Raw genomic sequence first — 24862 nt, 5'->3', positions numbered from 1 at the left:
TGTGTTAGTGTAGTGTAGTGTTTTTAGGGTACAGTCGCACGGGCGGGGGATTACAGCGAGTTTGAGATGCCGCGCAAAATTTGCTGCATTGCAAAATTGCAGCCCGATACTCACTGTAAGCCCCCTGCCCATGTGAGTGTACCCTGTACATTCACAGGGGGGGGACCTCCAGCTGTTGCAAAACTACTACTACCAGCATGCCTGAGAATGTTTGGGAGTTGTGGTTTTGCAACAGCTGGAGGCACACGGGTTGGGAAACACTGAGTTAGGAAACAATGTTTCCCAACCAGTGTGCCTCCAGCTGTTGCAAAACCACAACTCCCAAACATTCTCAGGCATGCTGGGAGTAGTAGTTCGGCAACATCTTTAGAGCCAGATGTTGCCGAACTACAACTCCCAGCATGCTTGGAGTTGTAGTTTTGCAACATCTGGAGGACTATAGTTTGCAGGCCACTAATACAGTGGTTCCCAATCTGTGCCCTTCCAGATGTTGCAAAACTATAACCCCCAGTATGCCAAAACTGTCCAGGCATGCTGGGAGTTGTAGTTCTGCAACATCTGAAGGGCCAGATGTTACAGCACTACAACTCCCATCATGCCTGGACAGTAAGGGCATGCTGAGGATGTGTAGTTTTGCAACATCTGGAAGGGCACAGTGGTCCAAAAACTGTGGACCTCCAGATGTTGCAAAACTGCAACTCCCAGCATGCCCAGATGCCAAGGGCTGTCTGGGCATGCTGGGAGTTGTAGTTTACAGGGTCCTATTACAGCAATGCATGTCGCTTTACAGCGACGTGCATTTCTGTAAAGGGCCTGACCGCGGCTGAAGATCTACTCACCTGTCGCCGCCGCCGCCATCTTCCTCGCCGGGATCCGGGTCTTCAGGGACTTTCAGGGGCCGGGCAGGACGGGAGGAAGTAACCGCCCCCCCCCCCCCCTGCGATTGGTCGGTTAACTAACCGACAGATCACAGGGTATAGGAGGAGGTGGCAGGCTTGCCACCTCGCTCCTATACGTTAGCATGGTCCTGGCTGTCTGTGACAGCCGGGATCATGCGAAATTACCGGGCGGTCGGGTCCCAGAGACCCGATCAGCCTGGTATCGCCGCAGATCGCAAGGGCCTTCCCTACATGGCCCCCCTCGGCGTTTGCCCTGGATGCCTGCTGAAGGATTTCAGCAGGCATCCAGTTCCGATCTCTGCCCGGCGAGCGGCAGAGACCGGAAAACGCCAGGACGTACGGGGACGTCCTGGGTCTTTAAGGCCCAGGGTGCGGGGACGTACCCGTACGTCCTGGGTCCTTAAGAGGTTAATAACCTGCTAGTGAGTCATGCCACTTATGTCTAGCGGTATTATTGGTAGAATGATCGCATACACCTATATAAAACATACCATTTATAATGCTGATACCTAACAATTTTAGCATATTATATATATATATATATGTACACACACACACATATATATATATATATATATATATATATATATATATGTATACATATACACACACATATCATCACATTCATATAATTATATACATGGCTGTAAAATAGATCAAGTCTTCTGGAAAACAGACCATGCTTAAAGGGGTACTCCACCCCTAGACGTCTTATACCCTATCCAAGGATAGGGGACTAGATGTCTGATCGCAGGAGTCCCGCTGCTGGGGACCCCCGTGATCTCTCCTGCAGCCACCCGAGTGATCAGCTCTCCGGAGCTAAGTTTGCTCCCTGGCGGATGACAGGGGCTTGCGGTTCATGACGTCATGACTCCGCCCCTCTTGACATCACGCCAAGATGCAAGTCACGCCCCCTCCCATAGACTTGCATTAAGGGGGCAGGGCATGATATCACGAACATCCGGTCCCTGTATCATGAGTCATCAGCCACAGAGCTGATGACTCAGGGTGCTGCAGGAGAGATCGTGGGGGTCCCCAGCAGCGGGACCCCTGCGATCAGACATAATACTGTATCTCCTATCCTTGGATAGGGGATAAGATTTCTAGGGGCGGAGTACCCCTTTAAGGTTTAATCTTAAGACATTTTTTTGAACATTTACTTACAAAGGTAAATGACCAAACAAATGTCTTGAAATTAAATTAATATGTTAGAATAACATTGTGGCACACATTTAAACCTTAAAGGGGTACTCCAGTGGAATTTTTTTTTTTAAATGAACTGGTGCCAGAAAGTTAAACATATTTGTAAATTAAATGAAGATAAAAGGGGATTCAGCTAACCTGTTCCACACGTGCACGGTCAGCCTCAAAGTTCAAAGGAGTTAGCAAAGGAGAAGGTGGAGCCAGCACTATGTAAAACCATTCCTTTATTGAAATCCAGGTTAAAAGTCCATAGACAAGCAGAGGAAAAAATGAGCACTAGGACAAAAGTGCATATGTGCAAGGTTGGAGCACCACTGGACGCCAACACGTTTCAGTCCATTTTGCCCTTAGTCATGGCATCATGCCATGACTAAGGGCCAAATGGCCTGAAACGCATCAGCGTCCAGAGGTGCACCAACCTTGCATATATGCACTTTTGTCCTAGTGCTCATTTTTTTCTCTGCTTGTCTATGGACTTTTAACCTGGATTTCAATAAAGGAATGGTTTTACATAGTGCTGGCTCCACCTTCTCCTTTGCTAACATATTTGTAAATTACTTCTATTAAAAAAACTTAACCTTTCCAGTACTTTTAAGCAGCTGTACGCTACAGAGGAAATTCTTTTCTTTTTGAATTTCTTTTTTGTCTTGTCCACAGTGCTCTCTGCTGACACCTAATGCCCGTATCAAAAACTGTCCAGATCAGCAAATTTTTGCTATGGGGATTTTCACCTGTTCTGGACAGTTTCTGATACGGGCATCAGGTGTCAGCAGAGAGCACAATGGACAAGACAAAAAAAAAATTCAAAAAGAAAATAATTTCCTCTGTAGCATACAACTGCTAAAAAGAACTGGAAGGGTAAATATTTTTTAATAGAAGTAATTTACAAATTTGGTTAACTTTCTGGCACCAGTTGATTTAAAAAAAAAAATAAAAAAAATGTTTTCCACCGGAGTACCCCAGACGTCTTGAACTCAACATAAAAATCCAGCAACACTTTTTGAATGCTTAAAACCCTAACGCTGGCTTCACACTATGGAATTTCCAAGCATAGTTCAGGAGCAGCAGAGTTTCATTGCTGGGAACAAGAAACATTGTTTTAAAGGAGTATTCCAGGAATCTTTTTTATTTGACTATGCTACAGGGGCTGTAAAGTTAGTGTAGTTTATAATATAGTGTCTGTACCTGTATGTGATGGTTTTCTCACAATTCTTATGTCATTTTCACCCCAATATTTATTTTTAACAGCATACAAAATGACAGTTGTCTCAGATTTTTCCCAGGTTGCAATGCGGCCGAGGCCTGACTCACTAGTCAGCTGATGAAAGGGAACCTGTCTGTTTCAATGGGTGGAGGGATCGCTTGGTGGGAGAGAGATCAATCTGCAACTAATGCAACAGCTGTAGGAACTCTGATTGAAAACCACAAGTCTTTTGAATGGATGCTGCTCATTTATGTTTCAATGGGTGGGGTGGCTGATTTGTGGAATGGAGGAAAATGGAATTATGGGATTTGTAGGCAAAAGAAGAAAACTCAAACAGGAAATACCAGTTCACAAAAAGCTAGCCACAGTATTATGGCAATCTCACAACATAGTCATTTAGCCCCAAGACAAGCTCAAATCCTCCATACGATTGTCCATTGCTGTCTGCCAGGTACGTACTAAAATCACCTTATTGGTGGATAACCCCTTTAAGTGTTTGAAGTGCACACATTGATGTCTCAATACAGGGATAATACATGTAATGATGTCACAGCACAGGAACAATGCACACAGTAATATCTATGTAAAGGAATAATAGACACTGAACCTGGTTTCTTAACAGTGTTGTTTTGGATTTTTTTTATTTGTTTGTTTGTTTTTTGTATGGAATATTGTTTCAGTCTTCCATGATTTTACTTTATTTAGTATGGGGATGCACAGATTTGTAAAAAGAATGTTCTCGGTGAGAATTTCCAGCCATGTATTAATATTATTTTTAGTTAACCTATGAGGAAATAGGTTGGGTTGGTCTGAAATCATTAAACTACACCCCTTTACAGGTTTTCTAGGATTCATTCTAGAATCTTCTTTTTTCTTTGATCCATACTTTAGCTCTTCTCTTTTCTTATATATTTTCTAATCTGTTGTTGACCTGCCCCTTTCCTCTCTATCTCATGTGAGATGATTTTCATGAGAACAACCTGACCACTATCATAAAACATGATATTCGCGCACAGATTGGTATTTTTGCTGAGTGTAACTGATATGGAGACCCTGTGCTTTAATACCACCCTTAGTGGAATGGATATGTATATATATTGGTTCCTATAGGTAATTTCGTATCTCATTCATTCTATCTAGACCTCATGCTCCTTATTCCCTGGTACCTAACTTCTAAACTCTCCTCCTCTCTCTCCTTTTTTCCTTATTTTCTCTACTTCCCCTTTGACATACAGGCCTTTTGTAACTAAATGCATGACATGATTATGCAATGTTTTTTTTTAAGTTTCATTTTCATGTATTCAGTTCTTTGATACTGTAATTTGAAAAAAAAATTATAAATAAAAGTTATACAAAAAAAAAAGTATTTAAATGTCATAGTAATGTCTGAGGACAGAAACTTAGTTGCCTAGTTACATAATTTAAAAAGAAACAAGTCCATCAAGTCCAACCTATGATCCTGTTATGTTGATCCAACTGAATGGCAAGAACTTCTATAGGGTGGATGCTAATTGATCTATATAAGGAGACAACATCACTTTACAGGACTAATATACACAGGGATGCCATAGCACAGGTGTTAGGATGATGGAATCAGTTATTAAGTTATAAGGAGGTAATGTAAAAGGTGATGCCACAGTACAGGGACAGTGCAAACAGTAGAAAGAGTCTTAAATGTCTGATGGTGGTCTCGCAATTCTTCTGTGATTTTCTCCCGATGTTGTTTTGTAACAGCATGTCTCAGGTTTTCCTAGGTTGCAGTGCAACCCAAGACAGGTGATGAAATTAAGCCTGTCTACTTCCATGGGTAAAGCGAGGTGGAAGGGAGATCATTCTGCACTGGTCTATTTCTTTGAAGGCACCTCATTTGTGCTTCAGTGAGTTGGGCAGTTGATCTGTGGGACGGAGAAAAGGGACGTCACACTTACAAACAAGGAATCATAGGACTTGTAGTTGGAGGGAGGGAACGCCAACAGGAAATAGCCATATTACAAAAAGATAGCCACAGCGTTATAGTGGACACAGAACATAGCCATTTAGCCCCAAGACAAACACGGATCCTTCCTAAGCATTTCCATTACTGTTAGGCAACTACTAAAATCACCTTATGGTGAATAACCCCTTTTTAGCATTTGTATACCTGCGGCAAAAATTCTTATGTGTCGCCCCACTTTTCTTATAGGAAGATTTTTTTTTATTACTTAGTGGGTCTGAGGAGGAGGGTCACCAAATCCATATATATGTAAAACTTAAAGGGGAATTCCGGCTTTAGGCATTTTATCCCCTATTCAAAGGATAGGGGATAAGATGTCTGATCGCGGGGGGCCCGCCACTGGGACCCCCGCGATCTCCCTGCAGCACCCGCATTATGTGCAGAGCTGTGTCTCCAGGCTCGGAAACCGGAAGTTCTCGGGACTGGAGATGTGATGTAAAGTCATGCCCCCCCCTCATGACGCCACATCACGCCCCCTCCATTCATGTCTATGGGAGGGGGCGTAATAGCCTCTATGCCCCCTCCCATAGACATGAATGGAGAGGGCGTGACGTTATTATATGAGGTCAGTATATGTGGTCAGAATATGAGGACAGGATATGAGGTTAGGATATGAGGACAGGATATGAAGTTCAGGTAGGAAGACCGGGCAACGCTGGGTACACTGGTAGTTTATTATAAACATTAGAGCTCATAAGCTCGGTATCATCAAGATATATTTAAAACTGTGCCCTTTTTTCTTGCTACACACTGATGCCTACCACATTATTCCTTGTCCTAACCCTATTTCAGATGAAAACAAAATTTTTCTACCATGAACAATACTACCATAGCTCATACAATAAATATCCAGTGAACTATTTCTAATAGAAACACATATATACATTAGGATGGGGACTAAGATAGAGAAGGAGTGGATGGAAATTGAGTCTGTGGAACATGAGAGGCTGAGAATATCCTTATTTTAGGGGGTTGACATTCCTGTATTCATTCTATGCAGTTCACAAACCCCTTTCTAACTCGTACTGTGTCTGAAGCCCGATAAATGGTAATGACTATGGAGGTAAAGTGTTAAAATGTAATAGATTTAACATCCCACAGTCTTGCTACTTTCTGAAATATATGCAACTTCCCCTGGAGTGAAAGAATAAAAAAAATAAAAAAATAAAAAAAAAAGGAAGAAAACGTCAAATCATTTGGGAAAAGCCATAAAGTCTTCTGCATCTCATTTATAGCACACAGTATATTTTCAGATAATACACAGAGAACGAGACATCCGCATCAGTCCAGCTCATAACAACTTCCTCCCCAAAATGATCTCATTAGAGCATGCATAAAGCTATCAAACTGTAATAAGATAGTGGCATATAAAATTCCTTCTGCACTCAAGCCCTCCAGATTCTTTAGCATAGGTGTCTGTTACATAGAAAACTGTCTTAAATTGAGCATTCTTGGGAATTTGTTATATGAAATAAAAATAAGACTTGAAAGTTCTAGTTCAGCTCCAGAATGCATAGCTTCCATGTTGCTCTATGTACTATATTTTTGCATAGGCTAAACATGTTAGACTCATTTAAATTCTGTACAATTTAATATTTATTTGATATAAAATTTTTTGTTTAATATATAAGCAAGCAAGCCGAACCCAGTCTCGCTCAGAACTTTGCGACTGAGCTACTATACTTGGGTAACAAAGGACAACTTTGTTTTTCGGTCGCCTAAAATATAGGAATTTTGGAAGCCTGTTTCTAAACCGTAACTGTTTTGTGCCAACAGATATTATAAAAGAGGTAACCAATGTGATAAATGTGATTCTCACTGCCAACTGTGTTCCGGTCCTGGATTGGATTCCTGCCTTGAATGTCCTTCACAAACTTACCTGATAGAGGACACCACCCATTGTGTTAGTGAGTGCCCTGAAAGGTTTTACATGCATGGGAATAAGTGCAGGAAGTGTCACCCAAGCTGTAGAACTTGTAATGGTAAGTGTCACCTCCTGATGTTCATTTCTAGCCATAATAGGAGATGTTGGGAGTAAATACATCACAGTTGCATACAGGCAAATAACAGTGTCATTAGTGTTGAACTGTATTTTATAAACTGGGTTTTGGGGAACTCAAGATTCCAACAAATTTTTGTGTTTTCCTGAAATGAAAATTAGTATTGGTGGAAGAGGAGGGTAACGGGACTGGGGTCATCTTGGCTGTTGTGCCCCACAGATGATCTGTTACACACTCAAGCAAACTGCAGCCAAATGCCACACTGGTGCTCTGACTAAGGTGTCTGATCGCACAACTTGTCTTTCATTATAACTGATGTAACAACAGAAAACTGGATTGCATTACCAACACTGTGTAGGGGAAACAGAAAGACAAGACTGCTGTGGGCAAAGTTGGATCACTTAGCAGTGGAAAAATGCTGCACCATGCTGATAGGAAGGTCAGAATCCAGCACAGGCAGCATGAATGCATAAATCCTTCCTGTCTGATATAAACAGTTCAGGCTAAGGGAGGTGGCAAATTGGTGCAGGGGATATTTTCTTTGCACACCTTGGGTCCTCTGTTCCTGTGGATGGACAATGCCATAGTAGCGTTTATCTAAGCATGGTAACCAACCAAATTCATTCCTACATGGCTGCTGTTTAGCCTATGACAGTGGAACACTGCCTGCTTGGACACATACTAGTCCTGCTGTGTCCATGCATCATCACCTATGTCATGGACACACTTCCTTGATTGACAGCTGTGAGCGCAGGGCTCACAGCTGGAGGAAAAATCCTCCCACTGTCAGCTTGTGTCCCGCTACTTACTGTCAGTGAGGACAAGCTGGGAGTTTTAGTTTTGCTAATACTAGGGGACATGTGAGCAGACATCATACTGAGGGAGGGGGCGGAAACCTGCATAGTGAGGCCACGCCCCCTCCCTTTGAGAGGAATTCAGACTAGTGAGCTAAACTAAAAGTATAATAAAAAAATATATATAAAGGTGCTAGACACATAAAAATTAAATGTACATGTTCAGGATTAGGTACTGAGTGATATCTTAAAAAAAATGTTTTTTGTTGGATCTGACGGGTACACTTTAACTGAAACTAGAAAAAAACAGCCAACACCATCTAAAGTTAGACTATATATATATATATATATATATATATATATATATATATATATATATTATAGATAGATAGATATACATCTATAAGAATACAGGGAATATAGATATCAAAATATAATTTTACAAACAATTATTTTAGTCAATATTTTGGACCAACAGGAGTGGAACGTACAGAGAAAAAGGTGCAAATGTTCCTGTTATTGTTGTTGGTTCCACTCCTGGTTTTGGTTGGTTGGTTTGGTTGGTTGAGAGTACTAACCAAATTACTACGTATTAACATAGCCTAAGGCCATGTTAACACAGCTGAATCCTTGCCAAACCTCCGCCTGGAGAACAAGAGTGGACATTCTGCACATTTGAATGATCCGGTAGGCGCTAGGACCACTCAAAAATGCAATTTCATAGACATCAATGCATTTCTGAGTGGAATTCGCAAAAATAATCCACGTCTATTGTTTCTGAGGACACTGGAATCGGGATTTCCACAGCAAAAACATCTTACGCGGAAATTCCCCGTGTGCACAGTGCAGCAGAAGGCTATTAGTGAAATTCAACAGGTCTTTTATTTGGTCAAGTGATGAATTTTATATCTACAGTATAACCCACACATGTTATAATATGTCCTATATAGACTCTTCTGTGCAAGGATGCAAAAGTTGTGACAGAGGCAGCAGCTTTCAAGCAGGAATCTGTTACCCACAGTGTGAGGAGCACCGCTACCTGGATGATGATGTAAGGGAGCTCTACCTTTCGTCAGTCTATAAACTAGTATTTCCTAACCAATATGCTATTGCAAAATGACAACTCCCAGTATGCCCGGACAGCCTTTGTCTGTTGGGGCATGCCGGGAGTAGTAGTTTTACAACAGCTGGAGGCACACCAGTTGGGAAACAATGCTAAAGACATACAACACTATCACTCTATAATGCAATGTTTCCTAACCAGTGTGCCTCCAGCTGTTGCAAAACTACAACTCCCAGCATGCCCGGAGAGCATGCATTGTGATCAGTGTATAGCTACTTTTTTTTATAACTTTTTTTTTGCTCACTGCAGTCAGACTTTACCTAGAAGTCAACAGGGAAATATAAAACACTTTACTTACAACCAGTAGTATAAGTTTAGTCCAGTTGGCTCCAGGGACAATTTTGTGTTTTTTTAATTGACAGGTACACTATACTCTACAGCAATACTATATATTGTCCACTAGATGGCGCACTGCACTTACAAGTCTGTATTGTTTATTATTTGCTCTGTAAATGAGTCAACTCCATGAAATTTTACAGATAGGCTGTAAAGTTAAGTTGCTCTCACATGTGGCAGCGAAATGTCTACAACTATTCCATGTGCTAGCTGTCAAAACCGTGCCATTCAGATAAAGGAAAATTATATTCAGTTGCAGAAATTTCCAAATATCCTTTAGGGTACATTCCCACACAGCGTATTTGCTGCGTATTTGCTGCTGCGTATTTTATTTTCTCTGTTGAAGTCAATGGGTAGGAAAATACGCAGCAACAAATACGCAGCACATACGCAGCAAAATACGCCGTGTGGGAACGTACCCTAACTTTAAGTAAAATTTTAGCCTATCTCTATAAATACAGTGATCCCGCGACTTACGATGGCCCCGACATACGATCATTTCAACATACGAAGGCTTCTCAGAGGCCATCGTATGTTTAAGGCTGCATCAACATATGATGCTTTAGTATGTTGTGGCCATCGCATAAACGGCTATCCGGAAGCGCAGACTGCTTCAGCTGCTGCCGGATAGCTGTTTAATGCGCCCCGTGTGCCCCTGTGAGTGCCACTCATTTGTCCCCACCGCTTCGGACCATCCTCTTCATGCTCCGCTGCATGGCCATCGCTCTCCTTCGTCGTTATCATGTCGCTTTGCACGCCGTCCCGTCATCCAATAGGGGCGGTGCGCGCAACAATCACGGCATCCTGATCACGGCATCTATGAGATTGACAGGAGGAAGGGGCACCCCTGTTCACCAAAGGCAATCTGGCGATGTGATCACGGCATCCCCTTGGTTGCCATGGCAGCAGTAGACCAGCTCATGGCCTCCTGTCTGCCTAGTACAACAGTCTGTGATGTCTAGCCATAGGCTGAATCGCACAGGCTGAGTGTCAGGTAATCCTGACAGTTATACTGTGCTGCAGTACATATGTACTGCAGCATAGTATAGCCTGAAAAAAGTGAAAAATACATTTTTTTTTCAATAAAATTAATAAAGTGTAAAAAAATTTAAATAAATGCCCCTTTCCCAATAAACCCTTATATTATAACCCCCCCCCCAAAAAAAGCGCCACGTTTGTAATGACTTGAACAATAAAATGATAATGTTATTTAACGTGCACAGTGAACGCTGTAAAAAACAACAATAAAAAGTGCAAAAATCGCAAATTTTGGTCCATAACGTGGAGTAAAAAAGATTAAAAAATAACATGAATCCCAAAATTGTACCAACATGAAGTACAGCTCGTCCTGCAAAAAATAAGCCCTCACGCAATGGCGTTAAAAAAGTTATGGCTGTTAGAACATGACAACACAAAAAAGGGTTTTTCAATGCACAGTGTGGGACAGGTGGTATTTGGGTGATAGAGTAGTGGCTGGGTGCTCTATAAACCCAGTATCATATCAGTCTTAAAGAAATAGGCACATATGCTAGTGTGAATGCAACAATTCTTCTTTCTTTATATATGATTCATCAGAAATACAGGAATCCAACAATAAATATTCACCCAAGGTGTGTGGCATACGACTAAGGCTGTGTACAAGCGGCCGAAACGCGTCACATATTTGCACCTGTACGTTTTTTGTTCAATCAATTCCTCATAATTTACCGACCTAGCAGCGCTGGACCATCCCTTCTTTCATAATTTTTACCGTACAGTGAATGCCATAAAAAAGCATAGGTTACACAGCATCCAATAATTGCTTTGCACAAGCACGTTTCTAAGTGAGGGTTGGGATTGCGCCTTCTGAGGGTTGTTTGCACTAGAATTGAGTGACTTTTAAAAGGCCCACATAGCAAATACATGACCACTGCACAAACCTACACAAAAACTCACTACTGTAGAACACCTTAACATTTCTCTATTTCAAAAGGCGCACACTTTTGACGCAAAAATGATTACCGGTACCAAACAGAATGATTAAATCCCCCCATGGTCTTATAGAAATTTATTCTTACAAGTCATCACATCCATTTACTTCACTGGTTTCCACTGTTATACATTTTATTACTGTAAAAAATACATAGACCTCTGATGTCATGTGGTATTTTTGCTGCAGGGTGTGTGTCAGCCATGTGACTCTTCCTGTAGACATTGCTCTGGCCCTGGATCTGACCGCTGTATATCTTGCAAAAGCAATACTGCATGGGCTCCTGAAGAAATGAGATGTATTAACTGTTGTGATTCACAGACGGATCAAAGTGACTGCTGCTTCTGTGATGTAAATTCAGGTATGTACTGATAGTTCACCATATACTGCAATCAGAAAACATGTCACATGTCCCATTCTAATTAAGTTAGCAAATTACACAAGAGTTCTGGCACAAAATTCTGCCCCAAAAGTGGATGCATGGTATGTGTCATTGATGTCAATGGGATTTTTTTTTACAGTCCGTTTGAACCCGTGTGCACCTGTTTGGTTCCTCTTCTGTTATTTTTAGTGGAGAAAAGACGTTGCATGCAGTATTTCTTTCTCCATCAAAAATAACGGACATTTGAAATCTAACATTGAATTCTATGGAAAACAGATAAGCCTGTCATCCGTTTCCATCTGTTTTTCCAATCAGATTAAAAACTGATGCAACAGGATGCCACTTAACCCCTTAAGGACCAAGCCCATTATGACTTTAAAGAGGTACTCCACCCTTAGCATCTTATCCCCTATCCAAAGGATAGGGGATAAGATGTCAGATCGCCGGGGGCCCGCTGCTGGGGACCCCCGGGATCTCTGCTGCGGCACTCCGCTATCATTACTGCACAGAGCAAACTCACTCTGTGCGTAATGATGGGCAATACAGGGGACGGAGCATCGATACGTCACGGCTCCGCCCCCTCATGACGTCACATCCCGCCCCCTCAATACAAGTCTATGGGAGGGGGCGTGGCGGCCATCACGCCCCCTCCCATAGACTTGCATTAAGGGGGTTACCGCTATCAGTAATGATAGCGGGGTGCCGCAGATCCCGGGGGTCCCCAGCAGATCTAACATCTTATCCCCTATCCTTTGGATAGGGGATAAGATGTCTAGGGGCGTAGTACCCCTTTAAGGACCAGAGCATTTTTTGCAAATCTGACCACTGTCACTTTATGGATTAATAACTCTGGGATGTTTTTACTTATGAATATGATTCTGAGATTGTTTTTTCATGACATATTCTACTTTATGTTAGTGGTAATCATTTCTTGGTGAAAAATTCCAAAATTTTATGAAAAATGTGCAAATCTTGCATTTTTCTAACTTTAAAGCTCTCTGCTTATAAGGAAAATGGACATGCCAAATAAATTATATGTTGACAATGAAGAAAAGATGCAGAGCACTCACCCAGTGTGTATAGCAGGACTGTTCTTTATTTGTAGGACTTCTTCATTACAGGACACAGACGTGTTCTGTAATGAAGAAGTCCTACAAATAAAGAACAGTCCTGCTATACACACTGGGTGAGTGCTCCGCATCTTTTCTTCATTGTGATACATGATCGAACTGCTAAGCGTGATTGGCACCATTCATTAAGCAGGTGTGACTTCAGCAGCAGGATCGCACCACCGGCTAGCTAATGCATGTGAACAGCTAGGTAGTCAGTGCTCGCACCAGACCTTTTTCTTCATATTAAATTATATGTTGATTCACATAAAAAATATGTCTAGTTGTGTTTGCATCATGAAGTTGATATGTTTTTACTTTTTGAAGACATCATAGGGCTTCAAAGTTTAGCAGCAATTTTCCAATTTCAAAATCTAAATTTTTCAGGAACCAGTTCAGTTTTGAAGTGATGTTAAAAATACCCCATAATGGACCCCATTATAAAAACTGCACCCCTCAAAGTATTCAAAATGACAGTCAGAAAGTTTTTTCTAACCCTTTAGGTGTTTCACAGGAATATCAGCAAAGTGGAGGAGAAAATTCAAAATCTTCATTTTTTACACTAATATGTTCTTGTAGATCCTATTTTTTCATTTTTACAAGGGGTAAAAGGAGAAAATCCCACCAAAATGTTTTACCTAATTTCTCTCGAGTAAGAAAATACCTCATATGTGTATGTAAAGTGTTTTGCGAGTACGCTAAAGGGCTCAAGAGGGAAAGAGCGACAATGGGATTTTGGAGAGCGAATTTTGCTGAAATGGTTTTTGGTGGGGCATGTTGCATTAAGGAAGCCCACATGGTCCCAGAACAGAAAAAAACCCCAAACTACACCCCTCAAGAACATAACAAGGGGTACAGTGAGCCTTAACACCCTACAGGTGATTGACGAACTTTCGTTAAAGTGGGATGTGAAAATGAAAAATTTAAATGTTTTCACTAAAATGCTGGTGTTACCCCAAATTTTAATTTTCACAAGGGGTAATAGGAGAAAATGTCCCCAAAAAATTGTAACCCCATTTCTCTCAAGTAAGGAAACACCTCATATGTGGATGTTAAGTGCTCTGTGGGTGCACTAGAGGGCTCAGAAGGGAAATCCCCATGGTGCCAAAATAGCAAAAAAAATAAAAAAACACATGGCACACTATTTCGAAAACTACATCCCTCAAGGAATGTAACAAGGGGTACAGTGAGCCTTTACACTCCACAGGTGTTTGACAAATTTTCATTAAAGTTGGACGTGATAATTAAAAAAAAAATTTTTTTTTACTAAAATGCTGGTGTTACTCCACATTTTTCATTTTCACAAGGGGTAATAGGAGAAAAAGCCTCCCAAAATTTGTAACACCATTTCTTCTGAGTATGGAAATACCCCATATGTGGATGTATAGTGCTATGCAGGCGCACTACAGGGCTCAGAAGAGAAGGAGTGCTATTGGGCTTTTGGAGAGAGAATTTGGTTAGAATGGAAGTCGGGGGCCATGTGCTTTTACAAAGCCCCTATGCTGCCAGAACAGTGGACCCCCCACATGTGACCCCATTTTGGAAACTACACCCCTCACGGAATGTAATAAGGGGTGCAGTGAGCATTTACACCCCACAAGTGTCTGACAGATTTTTTGAACAGTGGTCCATGAAAATGAAAAATTTTTTTTTCATTTGCACAGTCCACTGTATTAAAGATCTGTCAAACGCCAGTGGGGTGTAAATGTTCACTGCACCCCTTATTACATTCCGTGAAGGGTGTAGTTTCCAAAATGGGGGTCACATGTGGGGGGCACTGTTCTGGCACCATTGGGGCCAAATTCTCTCTCCAAAAGTCCAATGAAGCTCCTTCTCTTCTGAGCATTGTAGTGCGCCCGCAGAGCACTTTGCATCCACATATGGGGTATTCCCTTACTCAGAATCAATGGTGTTACAAATTTTGGGGGGCTTTTTTTCCTATTACCCCTTGTGAAAATGAAAAATTTGGGGTAACACATTTTTCATTTAACAAAAATTCGTCAAACACCTGTGGAGTATTAAGGCTCACTATACCCCTTGTTATGTTCCGTATGGGGTGTAGTTTCCAAATTTTTTTTTTTGCATTTATGTCAAAATCGCTGTAATTATCAGCCACCCCTGTGCAAAATCACCTTAAGTGTACATGGAGATTTCTCACTCCTGAGCCATCTTGTGCGCCCACAGAGCATTTTACATCCACATAATGGGTATTTCCGTACTCATGATAATTTGCATTACAAATTTTGGGGGTTGTTTTTCCTTTGACCTCTTGTGAAAATGAAATACTACAGGGCTCCGAAGTGAGAGAGCGCCATGCGTATGTGAAGCCTAAATTAGGGATTTGCATAGGGACGGACCCGGATGCAAGTATTGCACAATACCAAAATACCCTATGACAGTGTTTTCAAAACAGGGTACCTCCAGCTGTTGCAAAACTCCAAGCATGCCTGGACTGTCAATGGCTGTCCAGCAATACTTGGAGTTGTTTTTTTTGCAACAGCTGGTGGCAACGTTATGGAAACAATGCCGTACAAGGCTTATTTAATTTTTATTGGGGGGGGGGGGGACTGTGTAAGGGTGTGTACATGTAGTGTTTTACTTATTATTTTGTGTTAGTGCAGTGTAGTGTAGTGTTTTTAGGGTACATTCACATGGGCGGGGGTTCACAGCGAGTTTCTTTCTGGGAGGTTGAGCTGCAGAGGCACACTGGTTGCAAAACACTGAGAGTTTGTTACTTAACTCAGTGTTTCACAACAAGTGTGCCTCCAGCTGTTGCAAAACTTCATCTCCCAGCATGTACAGTCTGTCAGTGCATGCTTGTAGTTGTAGTTTTTCAACAGCTGGAGGCACACGGGTTGGGAAACACTGAGTTGGGTAACAAACTCTTAGAGTTTCGCAACCAGTGTGCCTTCAGCTATTGCAAAATTACAACTCCCAGAATGCCCTTTGGCTGTCCGTGCATGCTGGGAGTTGTAGTTATGCAATAGCTGGAAGAACGTCTACGTCAGCAGACATATCCCATTAGATTCAACAGCCTTGTATTCGACACCAGAGTTGCCAATAAAATACAATGATAGGCAATGAAAAAATGTATTCTATGCTGGCTGTTGCATAACTACACCTCCCAGCATGCCTTTTGAATGTGCATGCTGAGAGTTGTTGCTAAGCAACAGCAGGAGGCAAACAGCACTTACCTCCTGCTGTTGGATCCTTCCGCCACTGCATTGCCAGGACTGCCGCAGCTCAGACCACCTCCGCTCAGCATCCACAAGACGTGCGATTGGTCGGCCGGATCCATGAGGTGGCACCAGTGCCACCTCACTCCTGCTGGGCCAGGGTGATTGGTGTTGGACGGCACCAATCACCATTTTTTTCTGGGTCACCAGTGACCCGATTGACCCGGAATCGCCGCAAATCGCCAGTCTGAACTGTCTCGGGACCCCCCAGGCGTTGGCATGGGATGCCTGCTGAATGATTTCAGCAGGCATCTTGATCTGTTCACCACCCGGTTATCTGTGGTGAACGGAAACGTCGAGGGTGTACAGGTATGCCCTTGGTCCTTAAGTGCTAGGGAACAAGGGCGTACCTGTATGCCCTAGGTCCTGGAGAGATTTACGGCACCCTTTTGCATCAGCTTGCATCCATTTGTTAGTATGGTCCGTTTAGCAGAAATATTGGGATGGGAGAGAACGGCCATGTGAACCTAGCCTAAAAATTGTTGTAAAAGGCATCAGATTTATTAATATAGTATGATAGCAATTGACAAATATAATATAATAGCAATGAAAAAGTGAATCTAATCCTGGAGCCAGCATAGAATACATTTTTTCATTGCCTATCATTCTATATTATTGCCAACTCTGGTGTAGGATACAAGGCTGTTGAATCTATTGGGATGTGTCTGATGGCGTAGACGTTGCACTCTGAATGTAACTACGTTTGTTATGCACCACTATCACTTTTTCTGTCTGTATTACTCACTAATAATGCAGTATATTGGGTGGTATCTTTTATTTTTTTATTTTTGTAAAAAACATAAACATAGAAACATAGAATATGTTGGCAGATAAGAACCATTCGGCCCAACTGGAATTAAAGAATTACAACACCCATCATCCCCTACATAAAAATTAAAAGATTTTTCACATATATAAAAAGGTAATCCCACATCCCACATCCATGGTTACATATTTCCTTCTACAGCTTACAGCAATGAAAAAGTCCTTTCCATACTACTGAAATTATAGCTCCCATCCATGCCTTACTGCATATGCAGACACATTGGAATTACAGAATTAAGAAGAGTTTTTCAGTAATTTGTCATTTAAAACCAGCTCATATTGAATAATTACAATGACATCGTCCTTCACAATTACATTAAATACATACATACATTATTGTCCTGGCCATCTGCCTCCGCAAATTACAATTTGAAACATCTTTAATTTCTGATAGACAACCTCTGTAAATTTATGGATTTTTGGTAAATTAGGAAAACTAGGCCTTTTTTTGTGATATCTCTCCTGGTGTCACCATTCACTGTACTCCTGTCTGTGCTGAGAAGAAAGGCATTACCGGGAAATGATCTGCACAGAACAAAAAAGTATCAGCTTAGTTTTTGGTCTAGTGGTCAGAACGGAAAGTGCAAGATTTTGGAATTATTATAAAATATAGATAGTAAAATGGAAAATTAGACATCACCAAAAATTCATTAAAAATATATTAAAGCTCCTACCCCATTATATTTCTATAAATATAATAAATATCTTTGCAGCAAAGGGAAAAAACTGTTAATAACTTCGAGGAAAATTAGTAGACTGGAAAAAAACTCCGGGAGAGAAGAACTTCTTAACAGAGGGTGATCTTCTAGAACATCATGTAGACCACTAGATATGAAACCTTATTAGAAGGCTGAAAGACAAGCAAGAAATAAAAGTATTATAGGGATGGGATCTTATGGAGGGATAATACTCGCGTTTTGTCTTTAATAAAATCTATATTTTCCTTCACCAAGGATAGAAAAATCTCCAATTTTATAAAAAGACAAAACGCTCCTATTATGCTAGTTTAAAGCTAAGCATAATATATGATACACTTTGACATTAAAATATATAACAATTGAAAATATATAACATGGACTATAGAAGGACCATAGAGACATGAGATTGGGGTTTGAAAAGAAAGTCTTAAATGTAAAATCAGACGACCAATTTGCCGCTTTAAGAATATCTGAAAGAGTAGCACCGGATTGAAAAAATTTAGTGGATACGGCTCCTCTGGTGGAATGAGCACCAAAAGTAGAAATATCAATGTTAGCCATTTCCATAGTCAATTTTACCCAGCGGGCTAAAGTGGTGGAAGAGACAGGATTGTGAGGTCTACAAAAAGAAATAAGGAGTTGTGAAGATGAAGAAGATCGTAAAGATTGAGTCCTGGACTCATAGGAACGTAGACAACGCACTACACAAAGTTTGTGCTGATGAGGAAATGCAGGATAAAAGACAGAATAGAGATTAGTTTTAGTGCAACGAAAATCAATGAAAACCACTTCTTCAGGTGAATATTGCATCCTAGATATATCCAGGGCCCTAACATCGGAGACATGCTTGACAGATATAAGATAAGGAAGAACACTGAGTTTAAAAGAAAGCAATTTTAAAGATAAGGAATAGTTATCTTCCTAAGATAGAAAGAGATCAAGAATGAGATTGACGTCCCAAGTTGAATTGTATTTAGGTAATGGAGGGCGTCGGAAACGTATGCCCTTCAAAAGTCTACACACAAGAGGATGTTTGCCTATTGGAATGAAATCAATGAGAGGATGTCTAGCAGAAATAGCAGATCGATAAAGGTTGATCGTTCTATAGGCTTTGCTCGCATCAAAGGATGCTGAAAGAAAATGTTAGATGTCGGATATAGATGCTTGTCAGATCCAGATCCCGTTGATAGCACCAATCAATCCAAATTTTCCAGGCTGATCTGTAAGCAGATCTGGTACCTGGAGCCCAAGTGTCTGATAGGAATTCCCGATATCAGCCAAGCTCCAAGGTTGAGTTGATCTGACAAGATCAAAGGATGAAAGTTGCAAAGAGGATCTTGGAGAAGATCTGGAATGGAAGGAAGAATACGGGGGTAGTCTATTAAGAGATGTAGAAGTTGAGGGAACCATGATTGAGTCGGCCACCAAGGCGGGATGAGAACCATAGTTGACTTCCGTAGTGAAGTTTGAAGAAGAACTCGTGGAATAAGATTGAAAGGAGGGAATGCATAGAGTATTTGTTGAGGCCAAAATTAGAGGAAAGCATCTACCCCCAGAGCATCTGGATCTGGTTTCCAACTGAAGAATTGTGGAATTTGGCAATTCAGACATGAAGCGAACATGTCGAGATAGAGAGGACCCCATAACTGGTTGATATGTTTGAACACTTCGGGATGAAGTTTCCAATGGCTGAAATCCGTAAGGTATCGGTAGTTCCAGTCTGCGATTGAATTGGATATTCCCGGAAGATATTCCGCCTTCAGTGTAATGTGTCAGTCTAGACAAAAATGCAAGAAATCTTTGGCAATGTCGGCAGGGCTTTGGAAGATGTACCTCCAAGATGATTTATATATTGAACCACTGATATATTGTCCATGTGAAGTAAAACACAGCAATGTGATAAATTCTTCGCAAAGCTCTTTAGAGCGAAGGACTCAGCTAAAAGTTCCAAGCAGTTGATGTGAGTGGATTTGGAAGGAGACCATTTCCCTCCAGTAGAGAGGGAATCGCAGCGAGCTCCCCATCCCGAGAGACTCGCATCCGATTCTATAATGATATCTGGATTGGGATTGAATATTGTTTTCCCATTCCGTATCTGGATGTGAGAGAGCCACCAAAGAAGTTTGTCTTTGGCGTCTGAGGATAGACGAATCTCGTCTGAATATCCTAGGCCTTCTCTCAGGTGTCGAATTTTTAGGCGTTGAAGGGCTCGATAATGTAGAGGAGCCGGAAAAACCACCCGAATAGAAGCTGAAAGAAGACCTACTATCCGAGCAATAGCTCTCAGAGAAATCAGATCCTTTCGAGGAAGTTGGCGAATTTCTTTCTGTATAGTCTTCAATGTCTTGGGGGGAAGACTCAAAGTGGTTGACTGAGTGTTGACCAGAAATCCCAGGACTTCTATTTCATGAGAAGGTTGAAGGATGGATTTTTTTGTGGTTGACAAGAAAACCCAGATTGGTTGGGAGAGACAGAGTCCAGTTTCTGTAAGAGAGAAGAACGGATTTGGACTGTGCCATAAGAAGAATGTAGTCTAGAAAAATGATGAGACGGACACCTCGACTTCTGAGTAGGGCGACAATAGTTTTTAGAAGTTTGGTGAAACACCTTGGGGCCGAGGATAGGCCGAAAGGAAGGCAAGTGAATTGCCATTTTCCGATTAACCAATCGTCTTTTAACAGTATGTCTCTTAAGAGATGAATGCCTTCCATTTTGAAGTGTCTGTATACAACAAAGTTGTTGAGTAGTCCCAGACTGATAACGGGTCTGTGACCTCCGTCTTTCTCTTTCACAAGGAATAGGTTGCTGAGAAAACCTGGGGCATTTACAGGGACAGGTATGATAGCCTTTTTTGCAATAAGATCCTTTACCTCTGAATTTGATCTGAGATTGAAAATTTGATGGGATGTGAAAGGGAAATTTGGACAGGTGGAGAGACAAATTCTATTAGAAAACCCGAAACAGTATTTAGGATCCATGAGTTGAAAGTAATCATAGTCCAATTATTATTTTTTTTTAAATGGATGATTCTTCCGCCCAATGGAATGTCTTGGAAAGAAACAGGAGGGCTTACCTGAAGATGTCTTTGCACGGGGTACTCCTCGTTGTCCTCTTGAACGCCATGGTCTGGCGCGATAGGGAAAAGGGAGTAGGGATGGACGGTGCACTTGTGTAAAGCTGGTTGTACTGGTTGTACTGGTAGGAGCCTCTGGACATAGTCCTGGATGGATGGGAACTGCCGGGGAAGCGGCTCCTTCCTTTCCCGGCCCGATTGAAAACCTGTTGAGAAAAAACTTTTTTAAGAGAATATTGGGCCTTATTAATGGAGGAGAAAAGGCCCACGTATTTCCCCATGTGATGTATAAAGTCCTCTCCAAACAGCATGCCCTCAGTAGGTTGTTTGGGGTCATTTGAGGCCAAATTGGTAAGTTGGGGGTCAATTTTGAGCAAAATTGAGCATTTTCGCTCAGTTATTAATGCAGAGTTTGCATTTCCGAAGAAACAAATGGCACGCTGTGCCCATCCTAACAATACTTCTGTGTTAACGGGTTTATTGGAAGCAGAGGATTCTTCTGCTAAGTCTAGTATTTTAGTAAGGGGACCCAGGAGATCCATGAGCTTATCTTGACATGAGCGGAAACTCCGGTCAACCCCTTTTTCGGGTTTTTTCCCGATTTCATTAAGAATTTTGTTAAAACCGGATCAAGTTCAGGAGTGAGAGATGAATTGTGGGGGAGTGTTGGTCTCGGACATTCTGATTTCAATTTGTTTCTTGTGGATCTGTCCAGACCCTTATTGACGCTGACCGAAAGGAATTTAGCTAACTTCGGGATAGGAAGCCATTCCCCCGATCTGGGGTGATGGATCAAAGAGGGGTCAAAATAGCCTTGGTCTGAATATATGGAAACAATATCGTCCTGATTATCAGGGTCTTCAGCAATTTCCCCACTCTCCTCCGAGGAGTAATCTGATCCCTCAATTACATCTACAAATTCTTGGGATTCATCAGATTCATCTGAATTGGATTCATTAAAAGAATCTGGTTTGGTCCGCTTAGCAGATTTTCTAGCCCTTTTAGAAATGACATCCTCCTGGGCAGAGGGTATGGTGTGTTTTGTAGCAACACCTTCATGATGACCCTTTTTGGGTCGCGTAATACGGTGAGTGTCTTGGCGGGCTCCTTTAGATGATCTTTTAAATGGAGCCTTGCCGTCAGAAGTATGGTGGTGTTTGGAGGTAGCCTTTTTTGGTGCCTTAAAGCCTTTAGCTAACTTAGACACTGAGGTCTCTGGGGACCAATATACATCTGATGAAGTAGCAGGTCCAGGATTTGTGGAAGGACCAGGGTGAGAAAGGACCATAGCTAAAGATTTAGAAATGCTATCCTGAAGGGAGAGACAGCAGACTGAACTGCGGAGTGGACCGAACGGTAGACCGAATTGTCCACCATTGACTGAAAATGGTCATGGTTAATGTTATCAGAGGTCAATGATGGTGGAGGTACTTCCCTAGCGGTGTTTCTGGTGTCCTCAGATACATCCATCACAATAAATTAATATGAAAAAAATATAAATATTGAAAAATTGACAGGGTAGTCAAAAGAATAAACTTGAGGTAAACAGGTAAATGAGAAAAAAAATTATATACGAGGTCGGCACTGTATGTTATACCTCGGGCAGTTTGGTCATTTCCCATGATAACTGATCTGTGCACCCTCGTTGCTCGGGACAACTACCGTCCGGTGGAGGTCCGGGAGGACGAGGAAGGGTTAACAGGGCGGATCGCGGTTTCCGTAGTCATCCTGATTGGCCAGTGTGCTAGAAGCTCAGTGGGAGTGCTGTGACCTATTGCCCTACACCAAGATGGCCGCGAAGGGATCCAGAGCTTCAGAGCGCCTGCGCACGCAGAAGCTTCCTCGCAGCCTAGCGACAGCAAACCATGACCAACTATGATGGCAATTCCTGTTCTGGAATGCGCGCTGTGAGGAGCGGCGTTCCGTATCATAGGACATGTATCTTTGTTTACATGCTGTCTCCCATGCCAACCCGGTGAGCTCCCGTGTCCCCGCCCAGGTAATCAAGCAACGTCACACACACGTGCACACAATTATGCACTTTTTATTGTATATGATCATTTTTTGTATATTTATATGATCGCACCTTTGCATTCCGGTTGCGGAAAACCTTATTAGTGTTTATCTAAGCACTGATCACTTTATCACATGTATGAATTTATTTATTCTTGTTTTATCATGTTTGTGATGTCACTAATTGATGGGCCCTACGTGGCCATATTTACTCTGCTGTTTGCACATTTCATTGCTCGATAATGGCTGGGTGAGATAGCCGAAATGTCGCCACCATGTCTATGTGAATAAAGACCGCTTATTTACACCTTATGGGAGTGCTGTCGCCTATTAGTTTGCTGCCTATGGAGATCTGTGACCTGGATCTGTTGTGACTGTGTGCACCCCATAATTCTTGTAAAGAACCTACAGGAGTGCTGCTCTCTTTGGATTTTTTCTATATATGTATATATTTATATACACTATAAATGGTGTAATTGAGGTAATGTGAATAGATATATTACTATTTAAATTGAATTGTATAAATATACAAAGCAGCCAGTAAGTGGCAGCAGAGGCTAAATAATATTTATTTAGCTGAAAATTTACAACTAAGTATATATATATATATATATATATATATATATATATATACAGTTTTGTATAAAGATATATCAGGAAGTGTGACGGAGAGCACGATTGTCTGACAGGAATCCGATTGCCGCTCAAACGAGTGACAGGATTCCCACCAGACGCAGCAGGTGATGACCACACTGCTGCGGTTCTCGCGAGACTCAACGGCAGAGCTCTCAGAGAAACAAAATGACGCAGCAGAAAAGAAGATGTCGGAGAGAGACTGGTGCCGACAGAGAGGAGAAGTACCGGACGTAGACCTGAATGATAAGGTAAGTAATTAAAAGTAAAATGAATGGAAATGTAAGTATTTAAAGGAACAGAGGCGCAATTAAAGGAAAATTTGTGAAAAGAAGATGGATAAGAGGATAAAAGGAGGCATGAAGCCCATTGAAACATATAAGGAGCAATAGAATATAAACATCAATTTATGTACAGAATATATATATATATATATATAAATATATGAAAAGAGGTATATAAAGAGGGGGTATATAAAGAGGGGGTAAATAAAAGATGTGGGAAAGAAAATAAATAAATAAAGGAATAAGGGAAAATATTTTATTGTATAGAATATATAATAAATGATAAAATTAATAAAATTCCATATATAAACATATAGGACAAATTTCAATAAAAGTGCAAAATATCAATAATAATGGATACATTTTGTACTCATCTGTGTGTACTGCTGAGCAGCAAAAGAAGAAGGAAGTGTTTCTGCCAACTGCCAATATTATATCCAACACCATATCCTGATTGGCTGTCATTATACGCTAGCATGTTCGGCTACACTATACCTTACGTTTAAAGTTTTTTCTTCTGTAATATTCATTTTAATATTCTTTTGCTGCTGATCAGTAAATTAAGTTTATAAAGCATAATAGGAGCGTTTTGTCTTTTTATAAAATCGGCAGCCATTTTGGGGCTCGTCATATCAATCATTACACTGCAGAGGGATAGGACAGACATCGCTGTGTGCATGTTACACAGAAAAGCTCATTCCAGCAGCGTTTCACATCCTAGCCACATCAGCGTTCTGTTTTACAGAGAGAAGTGTTTTTTTCACTGAAAGGGATTTTTACTGCAGCCATTAACCGCCCAGTTACTTTCTTCAGCATTGTATTACAGAGAGGGGCAGATAGCTGTGTGTTGCCTCTTACATTTCAACAAGCTGTCTCAACTTCATAAACCTCAGCAGAGGAGGCAGGAAGAATTTTTCAGTGTAATTCTGTGTCTTTGTTCCACAACAACTCATCTGCTGATTATACTAGTCTGTAGATGGTATAATACCCAGCAGTCCATTCTTAATAGTCTTTCACATTGTGACATTTTGTGTTTAGAACACAGCTTTTTTGTGCTGCAGCATTGTTGTGTTCTGCTGGTGCTGTGC

At 41.3% G+C, this 24862-nt stretch overlaps 1 protein-coding gene across 2 annotated transcripts in view; it reads left to right on the top strand.

Annotated features, from left to right (window-relative positions):
- The window catches only part of LOC130368607 (proprotein convertase subtilisin/kexin type 5-like), a 154266-nt gene that overhangs the window by 119995 nt on the left and 9409 nt on the right, over window positions 1–24862 (top strand). For both annotated transcript variants that reach the window (XM_056572514.1, XM_056572515.1), the window contains 3 exons: window positions 7076–7281; window positions 9044–9144; window positions 11711–11882. In XM_056572514.1, coding sequence (XP_056428489.1) covers window positions 7076–7281; window positions 9044–9144; window positions 11711–11882 — 479 coding nt within the window. The remainder of the gene's footprint in view (window positions 1–7075; window positions 7282–9043; window positions 9145–11710; window positions 11883–24862) is intronic.

The sequence above is a fragment of the Hyla sarda genome, chromosome 4 (genome assembly GCF_029499605.1).
Source record: "Hyla sarda isolate aHylSar1 chromosome 4, aHylSar1.hap1, whole genome shotgun sequence".
Classification (NCBI taxonomy): domain Eukaryota; kingdom Metazoa; phylum Chordata; class Amphibia; order Anura; family Hylidae; genus Hyla; species Hyla sarda.
This window is presented reverse-complemented; position numbering and strand designations above follow the sequence as displayed.